Below are 22,054 nucleotides of genomic sequence, written 5' to 3' on the forward strand. Positions count from 1 at the left end.
ATTTATTGTCTCAAAAACTTCTGTAAAAGAATGGCGTATGCAAAGAACACATTGTACTGGAGTGGATTAAGGAAACATCAAAAATTGGATATTAGAATGTATTTAAGCTCTGTTTTGTTGTTGTTCCTTTTTCCCCCTCAGTTGCAAAGCCCAAACGAACAAAAGCACAATTCTGGTCAAACTCTGCCATCAACTGGCTGCTGCGTCTTTGTGCAGGTTGATGAACATTTTTGGTTTATTTTAAAAATCATTAAAGATGAAGAATAGATAAACCTCTGTTAGTCCAACTAGTGGGAAGTTGCAGTGTCACAGCAGTTGCTAAGTGGCTCATATCACCTGATGGCTCAATCTAGCTGATGGCACCTTATTCAAAGCAACCATGACTTCATTTAGTATCGATTGTTAAGAGCCTCCGAAATACCAAGATTCCCTTTTAACAGACCAAGTACAGATCATACAGTGTGTACCGTAAGTATTCATGGAGGACGATGAAAGTAGAAGAACAATTTCTCTTACAATTGCAAGGTTGAAGGTTAACTCCCACCCTCCCCTCTTTATATGCTGAGGTGCCCTTGAGCAAGACATTTTACCCCAAATTCTCCAGATAGTTGGATTGAGTGTGCATGTTGACCAGTATAACACAAAATCCATGTAATATTTCTTTGTACAACATGGGTGCCAATGGACCTCAATGTTGCAGAAGAAAAGGTTGTGATGAAAATAAGAGCATTTCACCAGAGCAAGCACAAGCAACCGTTTCAGTTAATGGTCCGAGAGAGAGAGAGAGAGAGAGACAGAGAGACAGAGAGACAGAGAGACAGACAGACAGAAGAGGGAGCACAGACAACAAGGGAGGGACAAAAGTTAGTGACAGGTAAAACATTGTAAGCGACAAAAAATAGATAGATAATAAGCTCAGTGAAGGTCCTCTAACAGTCTTAACCTATAGCAGCTTTAGTAGAAAATGGTTCAGGATGGCCTGCCTGAACCAGCCCTAACTGTAAGCTTTATTAGACAGAAAAGTCTTAAGCCTAACCTAGAGACTGTGAAACTGTGAGCTGGCTCCACAAGGGCATGATAGCTGAAAGCTCTGCTTCCCATTCTACTTTTAGAAAACATAGGAATTTGTAGTGAGCCAGCACTCTGAGAAGGAAATGTTCTGCTGGGCAAATGTGGGACTAACATTTCTTTAGGATATGATGGAGCCCGGTATAAGTTAAAAGAAGGAGTTTAAATTCTATTCTAGATTTAACAGGAAGAGAAGCTAATATTGGCGTGCCTATATTATCGCTGCAGCATTTTGAACTAATTGAAGACTTCATAAGCAGTCATTCGGACACCTTGTTGAACGTGAACATCCCATCTATGGTATTCAAAACGGTAAGCCAGCAAATTAAGCAGTAGGACAGAAAAAATGGCAGAAAAAAAGAGCAATAGCCTATGGCTTCATAGAAGCAACATTTGAGCAGAATTCATCTTTGGAATTTAAAAGCGGGCACTTTGGTTTAGACGGTTGGTTACCGCTGCAGCAGACCACCTGTGAGGAATATGTTGTTCCACTCCGGTACAATAGGAGGCGCTGCGCAGCAATGAAGCACGTTTTGCGCTCCGGTCAAGACTCATTAGAAGGAAACGAACATACAGAGTGAAAGTGGAGTGGACCTGAACAAACAAATGATTAAAGTTTACCCTCCGAACATCAGCTCAACCAGCGTGTTTTATGGTGAGTCCATTCGCTCCATTAGCACAACGACGCGTCATTGTTAATACGTGGTTTTGATTTTTTGACACAACAAAAATAGAGCTGTGTGGAGATACACAGAGCTAGCTCCTGCTACCTCACACTGAGTTCAACACCCAGCTTCACTTCCAGCACTGCTATGGTTGTTGTTTTAGAGACACTGGATCCGGTGAGACTTTACCGTTTGGATGGGTGTCATGACGGAGTGCTCTTGGTTGGTCGCGGCCAAGCAGGCGAACATTAAGTAGAAAAACGACAACTCGGGTGTTTGAGGAAGCAAGGTTGCGCTCCGACACCGCTAGATGGAGTCCGAGGTTAAAGGAACAGGGCGTCGTGTGGGAGCCTGGTTCCTCCTCCATCCCCCTGGATCAGAACCGCGGTTGGATGCCAAGGCCCGCCTCCTGATCCTGCAGACATTCAGACAGGGAGAAACAACCAGACTTGAGTCCTAAAAAAACATCCTCAGCCTGAAATCAGGTCTCATAGCCAGCTGGCACCCTGCCCTTTCTCAGGCTGCTGTTCCCACAGCTTTTCCCTGTTGCTCGTTTTAAACTACTGCATGAATAAAACTCTTTGTTCAGGTTTGATTTTTCACTCATTTATTTTGTTTTTTTTCATTTTTGTAACACTTGCATTCAAGTTTGTACTATTGTTGCATGCATACACTTGGTTGAATAGTATACCTGTGCATACTGAATCAAGTTCATCTTACTTTAGCACACACACAAAACACGTTTTAGCTTGGTAATATTTTTGATATGTTTGGATAACCGAGATCAGTACTTATTTTTACACCACCTTGTTCTCTTTTTCTACCTCCACAGAGTGATAGCCGCCACACCTCCTGTGACTAGAAATGTACTGCGCTCCACAGGCAAAGGGTTTGTACCACTGTTTCACTAACACAGATCTCTTCAATTCATTAAAAACAAACTCCAAACAGTAAGCATTTTCCTCTTGTTTGTGATGGATGATGGCGCCCAGGGTTGCAGGACATGTGTTTTATTTTAATGGATATATAGTCATTGACAGTTTTTAGCATTTTGATTCGGTACCCCGCCACAAAAGAGTGTGAAATGAAACAATTAAGATTTGCTTTCTGTGCAGACCTTCACCTTTTAATATGAGCATCTTCACCTCAAATCAAGGTTAACAACGTAGGATCTACAACACTTCTAGTGCCACTGATGTAAGGGATCAGAAGTAATTTGGCTGTTCAGCTGTTCAATGGCTTGGTGTGTATTATTTCCTCATTATGTCGTTCATAGAGACCATGTCAAAATCGGACTGTAAATTAGAGTGGTGGAAATTGTCTTTGGAATCTGGTGAAGTCAACTCTGTGAAAAACTAAATACTACAATGCCATACCTTTTTATTATAGACCTGACTGTGTCTGAGTTGGAGCTGCTTGAAAACACAATTGGGCCAATGACAAGACCTGTATTCCCATCGTATCTGATTAGAGCAATTTCTGAGTAAATCAAGACAAAGACGAGTGAATGAGAGAACTTCCCCTCAAACAATAAGCAATACTACAGCTACATGAGACGGAACAAAAGAGCGCGGTGTCATTACCAACATCAGTTGGTGTTTATCTAAAATATTTATTGGGAATAATGACGTGTACATTCTCAATGCAACACCCAGTAATGAATTACTGGCAAAAGACGACAAATAAGAAAACCAATGCAATCAGTCTGTTAAATTTTTTTTGTTTGATGTAAAGGTTTGAACTCGCCCTCACTGGATTGATGTTTTGTAAAACAATTTTTTAAAGGCTTTTTTTTAACTAACTGGCAGATTGTGCACAGTCAGCAATGTGTCTATATAAAATTCCCTTGTCGTACGCTTGTAACATATCCAATTTATTCACCAAATTCAGCTCAGGTTCTAATCCGTATAATTCCTAAACTCATTCCTGAAATAAAGCTTTATTTTAGAGTTTCTTTCCAAAGTTGGTTTGCTAAGCACTGCTGGATTAGGTCAAGAAGTGTTTCATCGTATCAAAATCGCCATTGTTTTTTCTGTGTAGGTATGCGCCTCTCGACATTTGGGGAGAGTAGGTAGTTGCCGGTCAGTTATGGAGAGGCAATTAACATGGAAACGCCTCTTTAATAAGCATCATATTCCCGAAGTGCGAGTATCCTGTGAAAAGCCCTCTCTAGCACCTACAACAAAACACAAAAGAAGAGAAGTACTTGTAGAAGAATGTTGTGGCATCCTTCCAGTGGAGTTGAGCCACAGCAACCACTGCCAAGTCACACTGAAGCCGTTCTGGTGGCTCTAGTGACACCAAATGCCCCATTTAGACACTTGATCTTTGTGTTTCCTTTATTTTGGCAACTGCCTGGCAACATGCAGTCAGACCTGTCTGTGGTTTTGAACATTTCTCATTTTACTGATATCAATTTGTTGAAGTGGGAGACTCAGATATTTTTTGCGTTACATGAACTGCATTTGCTTCTCGGATTTCCAAAAATCTTGTTTGGAGTGGGGGAGAGAAGGAAACGGAGAGAAAAAAAAAAAAATCACCTTCCCAGAGGTGAACGAGTGCATGTACTCAATGTGTGTGTCCGTGTGATTGTATGCGGTGATAGGGTTATTATGTTGTAATGAATGGGGAGCCTCTAGCCCTGTCATTCGCCTACTAGCCAACACTGTAAAGAAGCTATGTGCTCAACATTCCTCGACTCTCCCCATACAAACAAGAAGACTGAAGTGGGTTGCGCTGTTTGTGTTTGTGTGAGTCCCCACGCACATACTATATGCGTTTTCGTTGGTGGGATGAATGGGCGAGAGTGGCGTGCATAGCGCCCGAGAATCGTAGGAAAAGTGCTCAGGAAGCCCTGCAGCCAATCAAGGTGTTAATCCAAGGATTATTTTTATAAACTGTAAAATGTTTTTGATTTTCTTTACGCATGTTTATGTTGAAATTAATCTGCAGCTTTGAGTGTTTGTTTACAGAAATAAAAGTACTCATTTTCAATCTGAGGACCTGTAAAGCATCAGAAGCCCGTTGTAATCTAGTGTGGTCAACTAAAATTTGAGTGGATAGGTTATTGTATTGAAGTTGTGATGTTTAAAAATAATGTGAGAGAGAGAGGGAGGGAGAGCGAGCGAGCACTCTTTTGGTCTGCTTTCCCAGGCTATGCATCAGGAAGGCTGTATTTTTTTACACCATGACCAGCGCATAGCCTTTTCCTGGGGAAATCCGAGACAAAATCAAGAGAGGCTGGTGCAGGGAGGGAGAGGAGAACAGGAAAAGTAGCCTTAGGAAGGAACGAGGGCGGGAGGTGGGAAGGGGGAGACATGGAGATGGTGGTGGGGGGCAGGTACATTGGAGGCCACACAGCATGAGCAGCCCGTGAAGCCGGAGCTTTTTGGGAAAGCTAAGTGGGACCCACGCACAGACAGACAATAAAAAGAAATCAAGTGAAACGAACACTCGCATCGCCTCCTGTTTCCGAGCCCGCTGCCCTCCGCGGGTTTCCTAAAATGCACCCAGCGAGTCTTCTCAAGAGTATTTTGGCTGCAGATTTGGCTGGAATGCAGAGCTAATGCTGGGTTCCTCTGCTGTCCAACCAGCCTCAGCTGTTAATCCGATGTTATGGCTGCGCTGTCATGCCTGTTAAAGAAATAATATTTGACGTTACGGACAGTCGGTTATGCCTGTTTTAGAAAATATTATTTCCAGGATATGACATCCTTAGCTGGGTGAAGATTTCGGTGGCACACAAAAGAAAAAGGCCCTTTCATTGTTATAACCGGTCACCTGGTAATGCTTAGATGTAGTGAAATAAATGTGTCGTCATTGGAATCCAAAACTGTCCTGGGATCCGATCCACTCCTCTTTGATGGCCTTGGCTAATTCTCACACTGTGGATCTTATGGTTTTTGTAAGGTTAAGGGACATAACACAATTCTAAGACCTGAGAAAAGTAATGCAGCAGTGACGGATTACTAGTGAAGTAGCGTTAGCATTAAATCTATACTTTGAGAAAAAATTCATGAAAACTTCTATGATAAAGGCGGCAGAAATTTCTGGAAAGTTTATCAACATAAACTGAGATAGAAACCTCATTTTTAGAGGTGATTTCAGATCCTTTGGTACATTTGCCAAATTCAGTACAAAATCTGATCAGTTGTTGCACTTAATATGTAGTAGAAAAATACAAAACCTGATTTCTTTAAAATCGCGAAGACTATTTGGTAATCAGACCTTTTTTTTTCTTTTTCTTTTTTTCTTTAGTTAGAGGATTTATACCTTACCCAGTTTTCACAATAAGAACATCAACAGACCACTTTCTGCAACTATCAAGTGCCGCAAACAGCCAAAGATGAATGAAAATTCTTTAAGTCCTTGTCATGTCAAAGGTTGGTGTGAAACCTCATCTAATGTGTTTGATCCTCCCAGGTCTCGACCCCGCCGTGCTGAGAGAGGAACTCTTGGAGCTCTGGAGCTGGAAAGATCTGCCGACAGTAAGACTCATTTTTCACCCCGGTGTGTCGTGTCCGTACGTCCATTACCGCGTTGTGTTTGTTTACAAAGGTGGCAGGATGCAGTCTTTGTGTGTCTCTATAAAGTTTTGCAAAAAGAAAAAAAAAAGGGGGGGGGGGGGTGAGGATCCAAGACCCCAACGTCTTTAAATGAAGCTCGGCAGTGTGTGACTGAGTGTTAATGAGGAAACCAGACTGTCTGTCAGAAGGAAGGAATTTGAGTTGCTCTGAATGAACTTGAGATCAGTGCGAGGAGGATATTGAGTGGATGACATCTGTTTTGCAAATTGGGATGCAGCGCGAGGCTTTCTCACACAGATATTCTTTTCGCGTGTGGGAAGTTTATAATGCCGTCTTTAGCAATCTTAAGCTCGTGCTGATAATGTGTGGCGAGCTTCTGTTCCCTCTGCCGGACCCAGACAGGGAAGCTACGGTTGCGGATTTCTTGTCATCAGCTGTTGTGTTTCGGTGGTTTCAAAGAAACACTCGCCAGTGGCCTACTTTTACCAAACATGTTGCGAAAACAGAAGTCTAAAGATGATACTCTTTTGAAAACTATCCCCCCCCCCCACATTTTAAAATCATTAAATGTCATAATAACAATATCCAGGAACTGTAGCTGGTTTGTTATCTCCCAGTACGGTCACCAATTTACCGACATGACTTTTGCGTCTTGCATCCAACACCAGGGTTTTTCTTGTTTCTGAGAGACCAAAGATGTTTATTGTATGACTTTACCAAACACGGAGAGCAACCAAACAAGGGCAACTTCCCTCTTTAAGATCTGTTTTGGAAAAAAATTGGAATAAAAAAATTCACGTTCTGAATATTCCACTTTGGTTTGCTTCGTTGAGTGAAATTTCGTATTTATTTGTAATATTGTTTACATTCACCTTTTTCTCTCCCAAATTACTGTTTCACTTCACTTCCCATTTCATTTTTTGTTTTTTTTGTTTGCTGTCAGTTCCACATTATAGCTCATCAGGGCTTCTCAAAGCTTTCCAAGCCTCTGGAGGACCTGCTGACCATCCTGGAGAGCTGTCCAGGGAAACAGAAGGGCCGGAATCAAACCATCAGCAATCAAATCCTCTCAGAGTTTCACACATGGATGAAGGAAAATCCTCAGGTAGCTGGATACTGCATCAGCACCAGTCTTCCGGGTCACATCAAGCAGGATAAACCTTTCTCTGCTATTTCAAGACTTATAAATAAATGCCTTGATTTAAATCAGTTTGTAAAGTCGTTTAAATCGTCATAACTTGTGGTCAAACATGACTTCTAAAGGTTGTTTTTAAGACTGTAAAAGAATTGATTTGTTTTCTTTAATTTCATTTATCTCCTTCCAACAAGGTGAACCTCGGCTCTTTACCAGAAGACAAAGCAGCTTTACTCCAACATCAGGCTCTCGGTCTTTTAACAGACACACATCCCAGCTTTGCAGACAATCTAATAAACATCTACCAGCTCAATTCCTTTGATCGAGCCGCACTCAAACAACACATACTGAGCTTACAGGCTCTCCACTGCTACAAAGAGGTGGGCACCTGATTGTGTAATATTTGTTCTATGGCACAGATGGTCTAAATTATGTGTAAAGTAATTTTACTGAACTGCTGGCACAAAAGTAGTTTTGAATTTGGCATGATATGTCTCTACAGGCTGCAGTGCTCGGCATGAAGCTGAAATTACAGAATGAACTGAGCATGGAGGAGGTGAGATGAAACATCTTCGTGTCAAATACTTAATTGATCTCGGAGGAAGTACCTTCATGAAATTACATGCACATATAAGACTGAATACACTCCAGCCATGCCACTTTATAATCCTTTATAAATGTGTTACAGAAAGACAGTAAAATCCTAACAAATACCTATCTAATTAGAAAGAAATACACTATAACACCACCAACATAGTTCATTCTTGCAACTCTGAACATAATGCAGTGGGTTAGAAATGATAAACTATAAAACACCAGAGTTTACGCCACTTTATACACAAGCTACAGAAGGATGGCGATTAAGATACTAAAAATAAAACTGCCTGTATAAAATGAGACACACATGCACAACAGGACACCATATATGTACCAATACGTACAAATGCTACAGGAATAAAGTTGGGACAGACAAAGCTGTGAGCCATTTAATGCACTTCAAAAAATACAATATTTAGATTTCCCAAATAACCCGAATAACTTTTCTTTTTTTTTTTTTTTTCCCCACTTCTTCTTCTTCTGTAGATGTGCATCCCGTTAGTCTTGGCGGACAAACTTTCATTGGCGGAGGCCTTTGTTGCAGGCCATAGTCACTTAGAAAAAGAACTCGTCATACTGCTGGACTCTTGGTGCAACCCCAACTACAGCATGGAGAAGATAAGAAAGTCTGTCTGTCTGCAATCTGTACATGCAGTGTGCGTTTTAATAGATATATTTATTCATGTTTGCACTTCTGGTTCCACAGGCAGTTCCCTCATCTCTCTCTTTCCAAACGCTTCTCGAGCCAGATCCAACCCAAACTGCTCACCAAACATGTCCTACGGCTTGTGGACAAATTCAAGATTGATCAAGGTAGGTGACTGGGCATATCGAACAGTTTTCGCAGATCGTAGTTGTGAGTCTCAGGCAGAAGTGTTGATGACCTCATGTTTCTTATTCAGGACTGTGTCCCAATGCTCTGCACAAGAGGAGGCTCGACTCATTGCGGTTCCTCATGTACAAAACATTCGTTGAGGTAAATGATGCTGCACATTCTCTATGAGCATTATTGAATGCAAATGCCGTGCATCCATCCATCCATCCATCCATCCATCCATCTTCTACACCGTCTGAAGGTTGTGAGGGCCTGAAGCCTATCCCAGCTGACTGGGCGAAGGCAGGCCACACTTTGGACAGTTCACACCGTCACGGGGCAAACGCGGAGAGACGCACTCAAAATGACACCGAGGGCCAATGTAAAATCGCCAATGAGCAGAGTCTTGTGCATATTTTTAGACTTGAGTAGGTGGCCGAGTACCCAGAGAAAACCCACAAATGTACAGGAAGAACTTGTAAGCGTAGAAAGACATCCATGCCCACACTAGACTCAACTGGAAGCATTTTGCTTTGGGTTGTAAATACCCTTAAATAAAGCAGAAAATTGTGTCACTGAAAATAATGATCCACGTATCACACATCTAATCAACTTCTCACCGGTGAGTTTCACTTAATAGTTTTCTCAAGGCTATAGCATTTATTTCACATGATAGCACATCTACTTTTTTGGTTTGGTGTCCATATGAATATATAGGGCCTTCAGATTAGTAAGTAGAGACAAGAAGGTATACATGTGATTTAGAGGAAGGAAGGTGGAAAGGTGAAAATGCCAAAAGGTGATGTAGTGATGAATAAATGAATTAAAAGGGTCATCCATCCAGACCGACAGTGCACAAAAGAGGCGAAGAAGAGAGAGTTGGCATGATGGAAGAAGTGGAGACTCGAGTAATGTGCTCTGAATTTGGTTTGGGGACATTAACACTGTAGACAGGAGCCTGAGTTGGACGTGAGCATATTGAAATTACACTGACAGTCGATGAAAACATCCAGGTTAATGGTTTTTGATATTTTGCAGTGGAGAGTCAGCAATGTATGAGATTTTAAATGTTTGGACAGAATGGTGTGAGAATTAGGTGGAAGAGCTGTCCAAGCAGAGTGTTGTCATGCTAAACCTATTTGTTGGAGAACTATTTATTTACCATTTCAGGGTTCACACTGTTGACTTGAAATGCACATTTAAATACTCATGTTTTAACATAAATATATCAGAAATGGTAAAAAAAAATCACTAATTTGTTTTTCTTGTAGAAAAGCATGACTGAAGAAAACTGGTGTGACCATGTGCAGGTGGGTTTTATTTGAACATGCAGAGTTTGGATTGTCAGTAAAATCTGCAATGCAATATATATCATTGTAAAGTGTGTGTGTGCTGTCCATGCATAGTATGTCGTGGGAGACGATCTGGAGCTGCAAATCCAGTTGGTGGAGAAGTTGGAGAAGTACTGTGGCCAGCAGAAAGCCTCTCAGTGGTCACTCAGATACAATATTCCCAAGAATCGACTTCCTTTTGGTGTGAGGGAAATGCTGCAGAGTCTACCGCCTGATCTACAGTGAGTTGGCCAGAATATGTATAAACAAATGCTATTATGCAATTACTTTATAAAAGAGGAAGAACTGTAACCACAACCAGTTTTTTTTGGCTATACATGACATATACTCTATAGTGTCTATTTTTTCACCACATCCCCTTTCTCAGATGTATGTCTGTCTGTTTCCTCCTTTGGTGACAAGATCTTAAAGATTTTGTACTTTATTGTTTCTGATTGACGTTTTACAATGATCTTCTGACATAAAATTGTTTTTTGTGCACGGCGAGTATCCCTTTGATCATCGTCTACCACATTTCTACTGGGCGTCAGTAGCTGCAGCTCAGCAGGTGACACGGTGGTTGTGAAATTTCTGTCACTTTCAGAAAAAAAAGATATCAGGATGAACAGCTGTAAGAATAATCGCCTCTCTGTGGGACATAAATCCATGGATTTTAAGATGCTGTTGTCACAATTCTGTCTTCTGAAACGACCAGTATTGGTGTGTAGATGCTGTGTTATAGTTTTCTCACAAATCTAATTTGCTAATGAAAAAGCACGTATCTGCTCAGACAGATGTCGCTGAGTGAGCCGGCACAAACTCAGGAGTGGGTTCCCCCTCGGTCACACCAACAGAAGTTCTACCAGGTACCGATCCACAAAGACAAGGTTGAGCTGGTGGACACGCTGGAAGCTCTCCGGACCTGTCGAAACATTCTACTCAAGGTACAAAGAGATGAACAATACTTAAATCTAGAAAATATCAGCCTTGCTGACAACGTCGTCTCGGAACGGAAACCTTTATTATATTGTGAGCTTTACAGACAGCGTTTTAAGTTAGCTGCTCTGTCAGTGGAATTTAACTACATTTAAATATGAAAAATATTGTCTCTGTTCATATTATGAAGGTCAGTGTAAAAGACTATGAAAAAGTGGCATCTGTTTGTCATTTGATACACTATGTTGGTCTGATTAGAAGACAGGGTTTTATTCCTGGAAAGAGGCTTTAAAGAATTGGATCGTCTGATATTCAAGCGTTAATGTTGACGTGCAATGGAAAGAGAAGTAGAACTGAAGCATGAGAATCAAAATAACTAGATTGAAACCGGGTTAAGGGGAGATCTGTGACACTGGGGACTGTACATGAAACTGCTTGTAACCACAAAATATCTGACAGGTTTGGCAAAGAAGCCCATGAAAGGTCACATACAGGTGTCCTATTTACCAGCTTTTAGCTACTGCTGTTTACTTCCATGTGATGTTTTTTTTTTTTTTTTTTTAACATAAAATTCATATCTTCATAAACACAGCAGTTAACTTGCAAATCCCTTTTCCCAAACATTAACCTCATAATTACTGTTGGACTATTGGACCAGTATTGTAATAATTGTGCTGTGATGACTGTGACATGTGTATGCGTTTCAATTCTTCTTTTGTGCTGCTGTCATTCTTGGCCGGGTTTCTGTTGAAAAAGAGATTCTACAACTCAATGAAATTTCACTGATTACATGACAATTAATAGATGGAAGAAAAAAAAACCTGAAATAATTACTGACCATTATTCTCCGTCTGTCTTTTTTCTAGGAGGGTGTTATAGTCGGTGTGGATATGGAGTGGCAGCCTACGTTTGGCTGTGCCTCGGCTCAGCATGTGGCCTTGATACAGCTAGCAGTTTCTGACAGAGTGTTTTTATTAGACCTTTGTGCTTGTGGATTCAGTCATCACCCAGAAACCATTCACTTCATCAGGAGCTTGTTTGCTGAGCCAAAAATCCTTAAACTTGGTTAGTAAGAGTCTTTGAATGACAATCAAATTCATGTGAGCTGCTTGGTTTTTTGGTTGTTGGTTTTTTTTCTTCCATCCTTCATTTGTTCACATGTTCCCCTGTTGTTTCCTTTCAGGTTACGGTATGGCAACCGGGGATCTCAAGTGTCTCTCAGCCACCTGGCACAAGTTACTAGACGAGCCACTCAAGTTGGCGGGGATGCTTGATCTTCTTAGTATACACCAAAAAGTAACGTTATCCTCTTTTTCGCATAACTCTGTTCAAGTGGTTCTGAATTAAATCCAGCAGTTGGCCTGAGAGCATCATGTTTCTGTAATTGACGAGGTTTACGGTTTCACAAAATCTTGTTTAAGTATTTAAAGCGGGTTTTTGATTTGAAAGCTATTATAATAATCTCTGAGGTGGTTGAGAGTGTGACTGTCACAATAAGAGTCTGCGAACACAATCAGGCATTCACTATTCTAGAAATTGATTACCATATGAGATATGTAATCTGTCTCTCAAAATGATCATAGGTATCTGCTTGATGCAGGACATTAGATTGAAGGAATCATCAATCATATTGTCTGGTTACTCTCAATTTTCCATATGACTCCATGACTTGAAATCCCTCATTGCTGCTATATGATTTATTTCACCCATGTTAATCACTTTTTCTGGTAACTACATTTTTTACTTTGTATTTGAGTTTTAATTAGTATTATTTCATGTACTTTAAATGTCATTTTGCCATTTTCTTTGTAGTTTTGCCCTGTTTTTGCCATTATATTGATTTTGTTGTCTGCTTAAAAGTACCTTTCTCTATTATTTTCTTGTTTTGACTGGTCCCTTGTCATTCCTTGTTTTTTGATCAATGAAGCAATCTGATTTGTACCAATTTTGATTGATTGATCTCATACAGATTCAGCGGAGTAAGGTCAACCGTGCTAAAAATGGTCCCAGCGAGGTGCTCGTTGGAGAAAACGGTGCCGAAAAAGGCCTCAGTCTGCTGGTACAGCAGGTCCTGGGAAGGCCTCTGGACAAGACAGAGCAGATGTCCAACTGGGAGAAGCGCCCGCTGCGCATCACCCAAATTAGATATGCAGGTAAGGTATTATGCATGCATACCCAGACAGACAATGACACGGAGACAGATGGTCGCTGTTCTCTTCTCTATAGCGTAATCAGAGATTATTTTGTTATCCCCTGACAAACTGCAAGCTAATAAATTGACCCCCCTCTTCTCTCTTTTTCTCGCTTCTTAACCTTCTTCTAGTGGCAGATGCCTACTGTTTGCTGGATGTGTACTCTGTTCTCTCCAGCAACCCGCCGCAGTTCGGGCTGCCAGCTGACCTGCACAGCATTTCCTTAAGCCAATCAGAGACGACCTCAGAGAAGAAGCGCAAAGAGAAGCAGAAAACTACTAAACAGGCTCTTGGAAAAGAGGTCAGAGGTCATTTTCTTTGACTTTTTTTTTGCTGAAAGTTGTTATTGACATTAACTTCTTTCTGTTTGGATTGGTTAAATGAATAAGAGTAATAATTTTCTCCAAAAGGCCACTCATTGTGAAACTTGATTCTACTCTTTTCTGTTTTACATTGAAGAAAAGATTTAATAAGAGTTTGTTCCAAGCTAACGGGTGCATACGGTTTCAATTAAGAAAACAAAACATCACTTTATAGCATTTTGTTATTTTATTTCGTTGAACTGTAACCAACATTTCTTTTTTGATTTTTCTATGAGCTATTGTACTTATTTTCCCGCGATAACATGTGACCTCTCGCATGACATGTGACTGAATACAGAGAAGCCTTGACTGACGAAGCAGAGTTTGAGCATCCAGCCTGCAGGGAGGGACAATACGTATTTGACTAAGACACTTCAGCAGTTCCTATCAGCTCCAGGGGTGCAGTTGTATAACTCACCCTGTGCTCTGACCCCCCTGAACCATGGTGCAAGTGAAAAGAAAATCCCCCTGTGGGGATCGGTTAAGTATCACATTATTGTCTCTGTCCATTTAGGAATGTCAGGGGGCTCAAAGGGTCAGTTCCACTCCTTCTGACACAGAGAAAGGCCTCCTGTGTGGCAAGAAGCCCTCGCAAGATTGCCCCCCTCTGCCCCCGCAGCAGTTGCGTGTGGTGTGTGACAACATGCTGCAGGGACTTGGGAGATACCTACGCTGTTTAGGAGTTGATGTGGTCATGCTGGAGAGCACTGATGATCACAGAGTAGCAGCACAGGTGAGGCACAGAAATGTTTTGGGGTTTTTTTTCCTCCATGCTGTGACGTGAAACGCAAAATGCACAAACACTTACATGGTCAGTCAGAGTACTGCAGCTGTCATGATATTTGAAAGATCAACTGACTTTCCACCGTATGCAGCCTACCTGTCTCCCTTTAGGGGGTTTAGACTTAGTGGGCTGCTGGATCAGTCTGACAACGGCCCATTTAGTGGTGTTCACAATTGTATTGAGGGTGTCTAGATAGTCCAGGTACTTAAGCCTGAATAAAATAGTCATGACTTATGTTAATGTTAATACTAATTACTTCAATATTACGCTCTCAAATTTATTTTATAATTTTTTTATGTGAAATTGTCAAACATGAAATAAAGAACAAAAACATGCCCACTCAGGATTTTAGTGGCATTATTTACATGCCAGCTCTTGATTATTTTGTTGTTGCCCTATTTAAGCACTAAATATTTCCACATGGGTCTTTTTTTGGTCCACAGATGCGCATGTACTGCACGTAGTATCTACAGTCCCGTAGATAAATGAAGAACATCCTGGTTTTGAAATTAGTGCCACTTCTTCATATATCCTACAATATACTTCAAAACATATTTCTAATTTGTTTGGACGTGATCTGAGTACATCCTGATGTGATTCATTCTTCTTTTTATTAATGTCAGTTGGCACAAGCTGAAGGCCGTGTCATCCTCACATGTGGACAGCCGTTCCAGAGTGTAAGTGCAAGATGAACTCCATTCACGAATGCAAAGGTCCTGAGACTGTCTTTATTTTTGTGCCACGTTTGTTTGCGAGTATTTCCAACATTTGTCTCTGTCTAACCGTATAGTTGCGTTCCCAAGTGGGTGAGGGTCGCTGTTTGTCCCTCGACTGTTCGGATAAGGCCAGAGACCAGGCTGTGCAAGTCCTCAGGCACTTCAACATCCGGCCCACTCCAAGTGACATCTTCAGCCGCTGTCAGGTAACCCCGTGTGTGGTAATGTTTGTAATTGGAGGCTATTTGTGGGTTTGCCCTGGTACAGGAGAGTGTGTGAACTTTACATCTGTTCTACTTTCGTTCAGCGGTAAGATAGATACAGTGTCACGTTTACAGCAAAGTAAAGGACAGCTGGATGCAGAGTGGATGGACTAATAACACGTTCCTTCTTAAAATTCCCGAACTTTTAATCACTGCCTCTCTGTGTCTTTAAGTCTTGTATACAAGTAGGATGAAAATAGTGACAGTTTAACAGTCGGGTTGGTACAAACCTGGCAATAATAGGTTGTGGAGTGTCCAATATTTGGTAGAAGCAACTGAGAAGATGGGGCAAAATTTAATTCCTTTTTGCAGTGTCTTGTGTTTCACCTTGAGTAAAAGAATGATGATTTTGAAGTTGAAGCACTGTACTTTCATGTTCAGAGTATCTAATTAGTCTCCCTCCTGGTTGCCTCCCTGTGGAGGTATTTTGAGCATGCCCATGTGGAGGTGGGGGGTGCCTTGGGCAGGCCCATGGGACTCTGAAAGGGATTGCATATCCCATCTGGCCTGGGAATGCCTGGGGTCCCCCAGCAGGAGCTGGAGGATGTGGCTCTGAAGAAGAATGTCTAAGTTACATTGTATTCAGCCACCAAAGGCTCAACCTGAGTAATAGTGAGTGATAGGTGAGAAAATTAATGGAGGAAAAATAAAGGGACGTGAAGGGATATTGGCATGATTTAGAGTTGGAGGATGAGAATTTGATTGAGCAACCAGGAAATCAAAATAGGAAGAAGTAGAACTCGAAGGGGAAATGAAACTTTATATATTTTAATATATTTACCTCTTGCAAAAACCTTTTCAGCGACATTTTCCTACTTCTTAAAAAAACAGTGCATACTTCTTTACAAGTACACTTGGAAGCGCCTCTCACCTTTGTTAATCAATCCCCTATTTATCTTGTTTGTGCAGCCTTTGTTGAGCAGATACTATCAATAACAGTGTGATTTACGGTACCTGACCTATATATATCTCAGTGGGTGGCTGTTTAGGAAGACTGTGTGCTACAATGATGGTGTTTGTGTTTGTGTGTGGTGACTGTGAGGGGGATCCTTGCTGGATACTTTCTAAACTTGGGTGTTCTGGCCTGCTCCGAGTAGGGGGGGGGGGGTCCCAAATGTGTCAAGATACACCACCAGCTGCTTTTCTTTCCAACACAAAATGCTACAATCCTGGACCACCTTGTTGCTACCTCCTGTCCTGATGATATGATGACACGAACACATGCTCACTCAGGAAAAAAAACAAAAACCTCCCCTCGAACAACCAGAAGCCAAATGGTGTACCTATCTGCCCCATTTATCAGTCAGTCCACATCATCAGGGGCAAGTCGTTGTGAACTCGGGCCAAATGTGACCTTTAAAATAATTAAGTGTTTCATGTCACTAGTTACTGCTCTGGTACAGATCCGTCTTTAACTTCAGGAGCAACCTGAGAAAGCTTTTGTCCTTCAGCGTGGGAAATATCTTCCAAACGTCTGCATGGGTACGACTACCTCTCCCTGAGCCAGAATCCATTTAAAGTGACTGACTTTGGTTATTCCCTGGAATTGGTCATATTTTATAGTTTCAATTAACTATGTTTAAAATAATCAAAATGGTCATTCTGAAATTTAAAACAAAAGACCAAAAATATAACATTTTTATAAAACTCTGTTTGTTTTAAACTATTAAAATTAGTCGTCTAACTTTTAAATAGTTACAGATTATCCCGTTTCTGTTCTGGAGAGTGAGTTTCACCCTGCAGGCTGCTCCTCAGCCCACCCAGGCAAAGTTAACCCCTTTGTTATCTGATTAAAAAGCTCTCTGAATAGCAATGGAAGGGTTAGTTTCTCTCTCTTTGTCTCTCCGTTTCTTCCTCATTCACCAACATCACTGATGAACGTCTCGAGAAAAAACAAGTTACATAATGAATGAAGCGGCCACTAAAGAGATTAATCACAAACCTGTACACTGTGGTTATGTCGTAGGGTTTGTGTTCGTCTATCAGTGGTTTACACAGAAATTAGAAACGGTGTGTCCACCATTGAGACCTCAAGAAAGAGTGTAGAAAAGCCTCTTGTGTATACGTGTGCTTTGCCTGCAACGCCGGATAATAAATACCCACTGAATCACCTGTCTTTAATCTGAAATGTCATGTAGAGTCTGAAAATACTTATCTGTAAGTCATCAATCTACAGTGTGCTCTGAAATAGAAAATCTGTTTTCCTCTTTATAAGAAAAAGTTCTTATTGGCTTTACTTCATCCAGCTTGTGGGAACGCAGGTTTGCGGTATGTTTTTTTGTGTGTGTGTGTGTCAGACAGGTGTACCACTCAAAAGATGGTACATAATCTGTCCTGTCGAGGAAAAAAAAACAGCGTTCACATTTTTCTTTTTCAGTAACTTAAAATCTTTACAACTCCACTTTTGCTATAGTCTGAATCATCTTGCTTCCTGTAGTAGGATGTAGCACATTCTAATGTTGAAATAGTGTTCTCAGTTATCCTGATTACATCATAGCTCCGCTACATACCACAACTTCTTAAGTTGTTTAGGGAAAGTAATCAATTTAATTGAAAGACAGGCAGTGATGGTTGATTTCTATTTTTATCAATTTCAAATGGCATCCGAATATAGGTAGTTTCTATATAGGTGGGATTGACATTTTCTGTAAGTCACTGTGCCAATATTTTGAACCGTTATTTGCTGTTGGTGTAGAGGGCAGACACAATATGATCCCTGTGACTTTTCATTGGATGCAGAAATAGGGAAAAGCCCCAAGAACAGCCGGATTCATAAGATATTTAGGAAGAAAAATTCTTCAAGTAAGTATTTGCAATTATTTGATACCAAGTGAAAAATTGAACAGCCTGCCCATGAGCAAAAATCAAAAACTACGGAAATCTGTTTCTAACTTCATGGGGCCTTGCATCTACTTGTAGTGCTATTAAGGCTGTATGCATTTTTTTTTTTGTCTGTCAAAAATATGGATTGAGTGAGTGCTTCTGTCCCTCCTATGGAAAATAACCAACTTTCTATATCTGCCGGTTATATAATATTACGATGTTTTACTTATTACATGCTGATGTTACAAATGCACGATGCTCGATATATCTAATCTGCGATTGTTCGAAGTATCGTCAGTCCTGCTGACGGGACGGGAGTACCGGAGTCGATGGTCATGTTCCAGTTATCATATTTGGAAAAATCAATGCAGCTCTTCGTTTGTTCAGGTGGGGCTTTTTTTTCCCCAAGACAGGATGAATTATGTGAAAATGATTATCTTGAGCAGTGAGCACAGATCCAGAAAATCCAGCAGTGGACTGATCCATAGCGCACGTGCAGAATATATGCTATTCTTGACATGTCTGGACTTCTCATGTTTGGGTGTACTTTAGGTCCTTGAGATAAAGTGGCATGTGTGACATCTTGCATCACAATTAGAAACAAAGAAGGAAGACGATAAAATTACAGGACAGGTTGAAGATCTCAAACTCTCCTCATTTTATTTGAAATAAGTACTTTTTGCTATAGTAATACTCTATTTAATTATATACTTTTTTTTTTACCACACCAATCTACCTGATTTATTTTGTTTCTGCATGTTTGTAGTTAAAGGTCACAAGTGTCATACAGATTTTAGCAATAGGTTTTTTTTTTAATTCTTTGTTTTGTTTCATGTAAACCCAATGTTTACATGAAACGAAGCTTAGTTTTGCATTATTTTCATTCTGATAGAGTTTTGGTAACCTCAAAGAACCTTTTGAAGTGTTAATGGGTCAAACACACGTCAGCACCTCTGTTAACGACAGTAGTCCTTAATCCTCGGTCAATCTGCACAGATTCCAGCATAGGGTTTGTTTGGAGGGTGCAGTTAGTTGCACATCACTAATAGCTGCCACACACACACACACACACACACACACACACACACACACACACACACACACACACACACACACACACACACACACACACACACACACACACACACACACACACACACACACACACACACACACACACACACACACACACACACACACACACACACACACACACACACACACACACACACACACACACACACACTTCCGTTGGGTTGTGCAGATATATCAGATGTGCCACACTGGCCTTTTATAGACATGTTTAGATAGCAGAGATTTCCTGAGAGATTGTCAAGTCCCCAACACACACACACACACACACACACACACACACACACACAGATTTAGATACACATTCAAAACTGATATATAGAAAAGGAGTAAAGTCACCACCATAGAAATGTTCACATCATCACCTTTTCACATATGTTTGAGGAGGCATGCAGTCTCTTTTGCAGCAGAACTGCTGGTTCCCACGCACCAGACTGCTGGGGAAGTGAAAACAAGAGCAACAGGAACCGCCACACTGTCAGAGGGAAGGGTGGGAGAGATGGCGAGGAGGAGGAGGGGGAGGGAGGGGAGATGAGAAAGAAGTGAGAAAAGAGGTGATGGCATGCAAGTATGAAGATGAAAAAAGGCAGCACAATGAAATGAATCGAGTACCGGCAGGTGAGTCAGTGAGCGAGACAAAAACGGAGAAGTTTACAAAAAAGGGAGTAGGTCAGCACATAAAAATTCAGCTTGTGTACAAGCGAGGTGTTTGTGGAGTGCGGAAGAGAGAGTGAAAGAAGAGGAGGAGGAGAGCAAGGCGATAGAAAGACTTGTCTGTCCTTTTGATCTACAAAGAGAGCCGCAGGCTGAGAGACGGGAGGAATGTGAGAGGTTGAGACACGTTTAATGTTAACCTTCAGAGTGTGTGTCTGTGTCTCGGTGTGTGTGTGTATGTGCACACGTGTGAATGAATTGCTGAAGTCAATGTCTGGACATGTTTGTATGACATTCCAAGATTAGTTTTTATGTCATTGGCTCGCGTGTTAATTCATGTTTACATTTTCAAACGCAACATTTGGACAGAGCCACAAATATGCACTTTGTCATCTCCATTTCACATTCATGCTATGAAACAAAAAGAAAACATTCAGAAAATTTTGCAAACCATTTATTACCCCATATCTTTTTTTTTTATTTCTTAACTCTTAACGAGTCGGAGTGGCCGCATAAAATCGACCTATTTGCACATAAGCATCCAAAGTTCAAGGAATTTAAACCTAAGACCTAGTAATGTGTGTGCGTGTGTGTGTGTATATATATATATGTGTATATAAGGGAAGGAAAAAGTTTACTTGAATGAGTTTCATTAGCGAGCCACCTTGGCGCACGCACAATCTGGTGACAGAGCGGGTCATGTTTGAGTGTCCTGTCATTTTCCCACTCTCCTTCCCCTCTTTTCTTCCCTCGCTCTTTTGGGAGACAAGAGGGGGAGGAGGAGGAGACAGTAGACAGGAGCAGGAGGAGGGGGGCAGCGTTCCATAGGCACGCCAAGACATTCCGAGGGAAACCATCCCAAATATTTCCCACTGTGTGGGGCGAGGGCTTCGCATCTCCTGTTACACACACACACGCACACACACACACACACACACACACACACACACACACACACACACACACACACACACACACACACACACACACACACAATGCGCTACAAGTGAACATTGGGGTAAAGTGTTGTTTGCACACAAAGTGACTCACTCTCACCCCTTCTGTTGATACACATCCAGGGGCAGTTATGAGTGGCGTATATGTGACTTGTATGTCCATGTCTTTTGTTTGTTTTCTCACTTCCTAAGGGCAGCATGTTGTGCGTTTTTCCTCTCTGTCAATAGGAGGGCCAAATCAGGGAAAAAGGTATTGGGATTCCTGACATTCCAATATACGGCTCTATGAATGAGCAAACAAGTATGACAGTTTCAAAAGTATCCTGTTGCTTGCAATTACTTACTCAAAGCTTTCATTATGGTTATGACCTCTTTACTGGAGACATGAATATGCCTCAGAAACTTGTTCATACCAAAAGCAAAAGTATGTCAGTTTACTTCACTAGAATTTCAGAAGCAGTTACTGCAAAGGGAAACAATTACTCAAACGAATTAGTCCTGCGCAAATAAAAATAACTAGCGTCGTCCCAAATTCATAGACAGTTGAGATACAATCTTCTATTTCTCCATGATTATATTAAGTATTTTCATTTATAAAGAAATGTTTGTTTTCTGACCGAAAAAAAAATATATAGTCAGCCAAGGCAGGTGCGAATCCCACAGAATAGAACCGCCCAAAATTTTCTAAAATAACGATGAAAGAACAGTACACTAAAATATTTCAGCTAAACTCAATTAGGTTCTCGAGGAGCATTAGTCTGGAAATATATCATAGTTTTTATCATCAAAATCACTTGTCATATTTAGATTTACATTTGTATTGCTGTTCAGTGTAAAATTATTATTAACAACTTATGTTTTATGTAACTATCGGCATTAACATTTATGACTAAAACTTCCGTTATCCATCGTGATATACTGTGCTTATTTGACTTTTTCCTTCATCTACAAAAGGATTTTCCCCGTTTTTTAATTTTTATAACTTTATTGTCTTAAATGAGATTGATTTAACTACAAAGTCTGTGTATGAATAACAGCACCTGGTCAAAACTAGAGAAAAAGCCAAAGGCTCTCGATGTGACACATAGCTTTGAAGTTGAAAGAAATGGATAAAAATATCATTTCAATAAAAAAGGTTTT

General features: G+C 40.8%; 1 protein-coding gene across 1 annotated transcript in view; it reads left to right on the plus strand.

The window, feature by feature from the left end:
- Positions 1-1,605: 1,605 nt before the first annotated feature.
- The window catches only part of exd3 (exonuclease 3'-5' domain containing 3), a 40,598-nt gene continuing 20,149 nt past the window's right edge, over positions 1,606-22,054 (plus strand). The window contains exons 1-19 of the mRNA XM_080476847.1: positions 1,606-1,723; positions 2,566-2,622; positions 6,156-6,220; positions 7,203-7,364; positions 7,589-7,774; positions 7,897-7,950; positions 8,478-8,617; positions 8,698-8,804; positions 8,894-8,967; positions 10,077-10,115; positions 10,212-10,378; positions 10,927-11,080; positions 11,939-12,137; positions 12,256-12,368; positions 13,042-13,225; positions 13,396-13,565; positions 14,141-14,359; positions 15,034-15,087; positions 15,201-15,332. Coding sequence (XP_080332973.1) covers positions 2,598-2,622; positions 6,156-6,220; positions 7,203-7,364; positions 7,589-7,774; positions 7,897-7,950; positions 8,478-8,617; positions 8,698-8,804; positions 8,894-8,967; positions 10,077-10,115; positions 10,212-10,378; positions 10,927-11,080; positions 11,939-12,137; positions 12,256-12,368; positions 13,042-13,225; positions 13,396-13,565; positions 14,141-14,359; positions 15,034-15,087; positions 15,201-15,332 — 2,244 coding nt within the window. The 5' untranslated portion in view covers positions 1,606-1,723; positions 2,566-2,597. The remainder of the gene's footprint in view (positions 1,724-2,565; positions 2,623-6,155; positions 6,221-7,202; positions 7,365-7,588; positions 7,775-7,896; positions 7,951-8,477; positions 8,618-8,697; positions 8,805-8,893; positions 8,968-10,076; positions 10,116-10,211; positions 10,379-10,926; positions 11,081-11,938; positions 12,138-12,255; positions 12,369-13,041; positions 13,226-13,395; positions 13,566-14,140; positions 14,360-15,033; positions 15,088-15,200; positions 15,333-22,054) is intronic.

This window comes from Lipophrys pholis, assembly GCF_963383615.2.
Source record: "Lipophrys pholis genome assembly, chromosome: 12".
Classification (NCBI taxonomy): Eukaryota; Metazoa; Chordata; class Actinopteri; order Blenniiformes; family Blenniidae; genus Lipophrys; species Lipophrys pholis.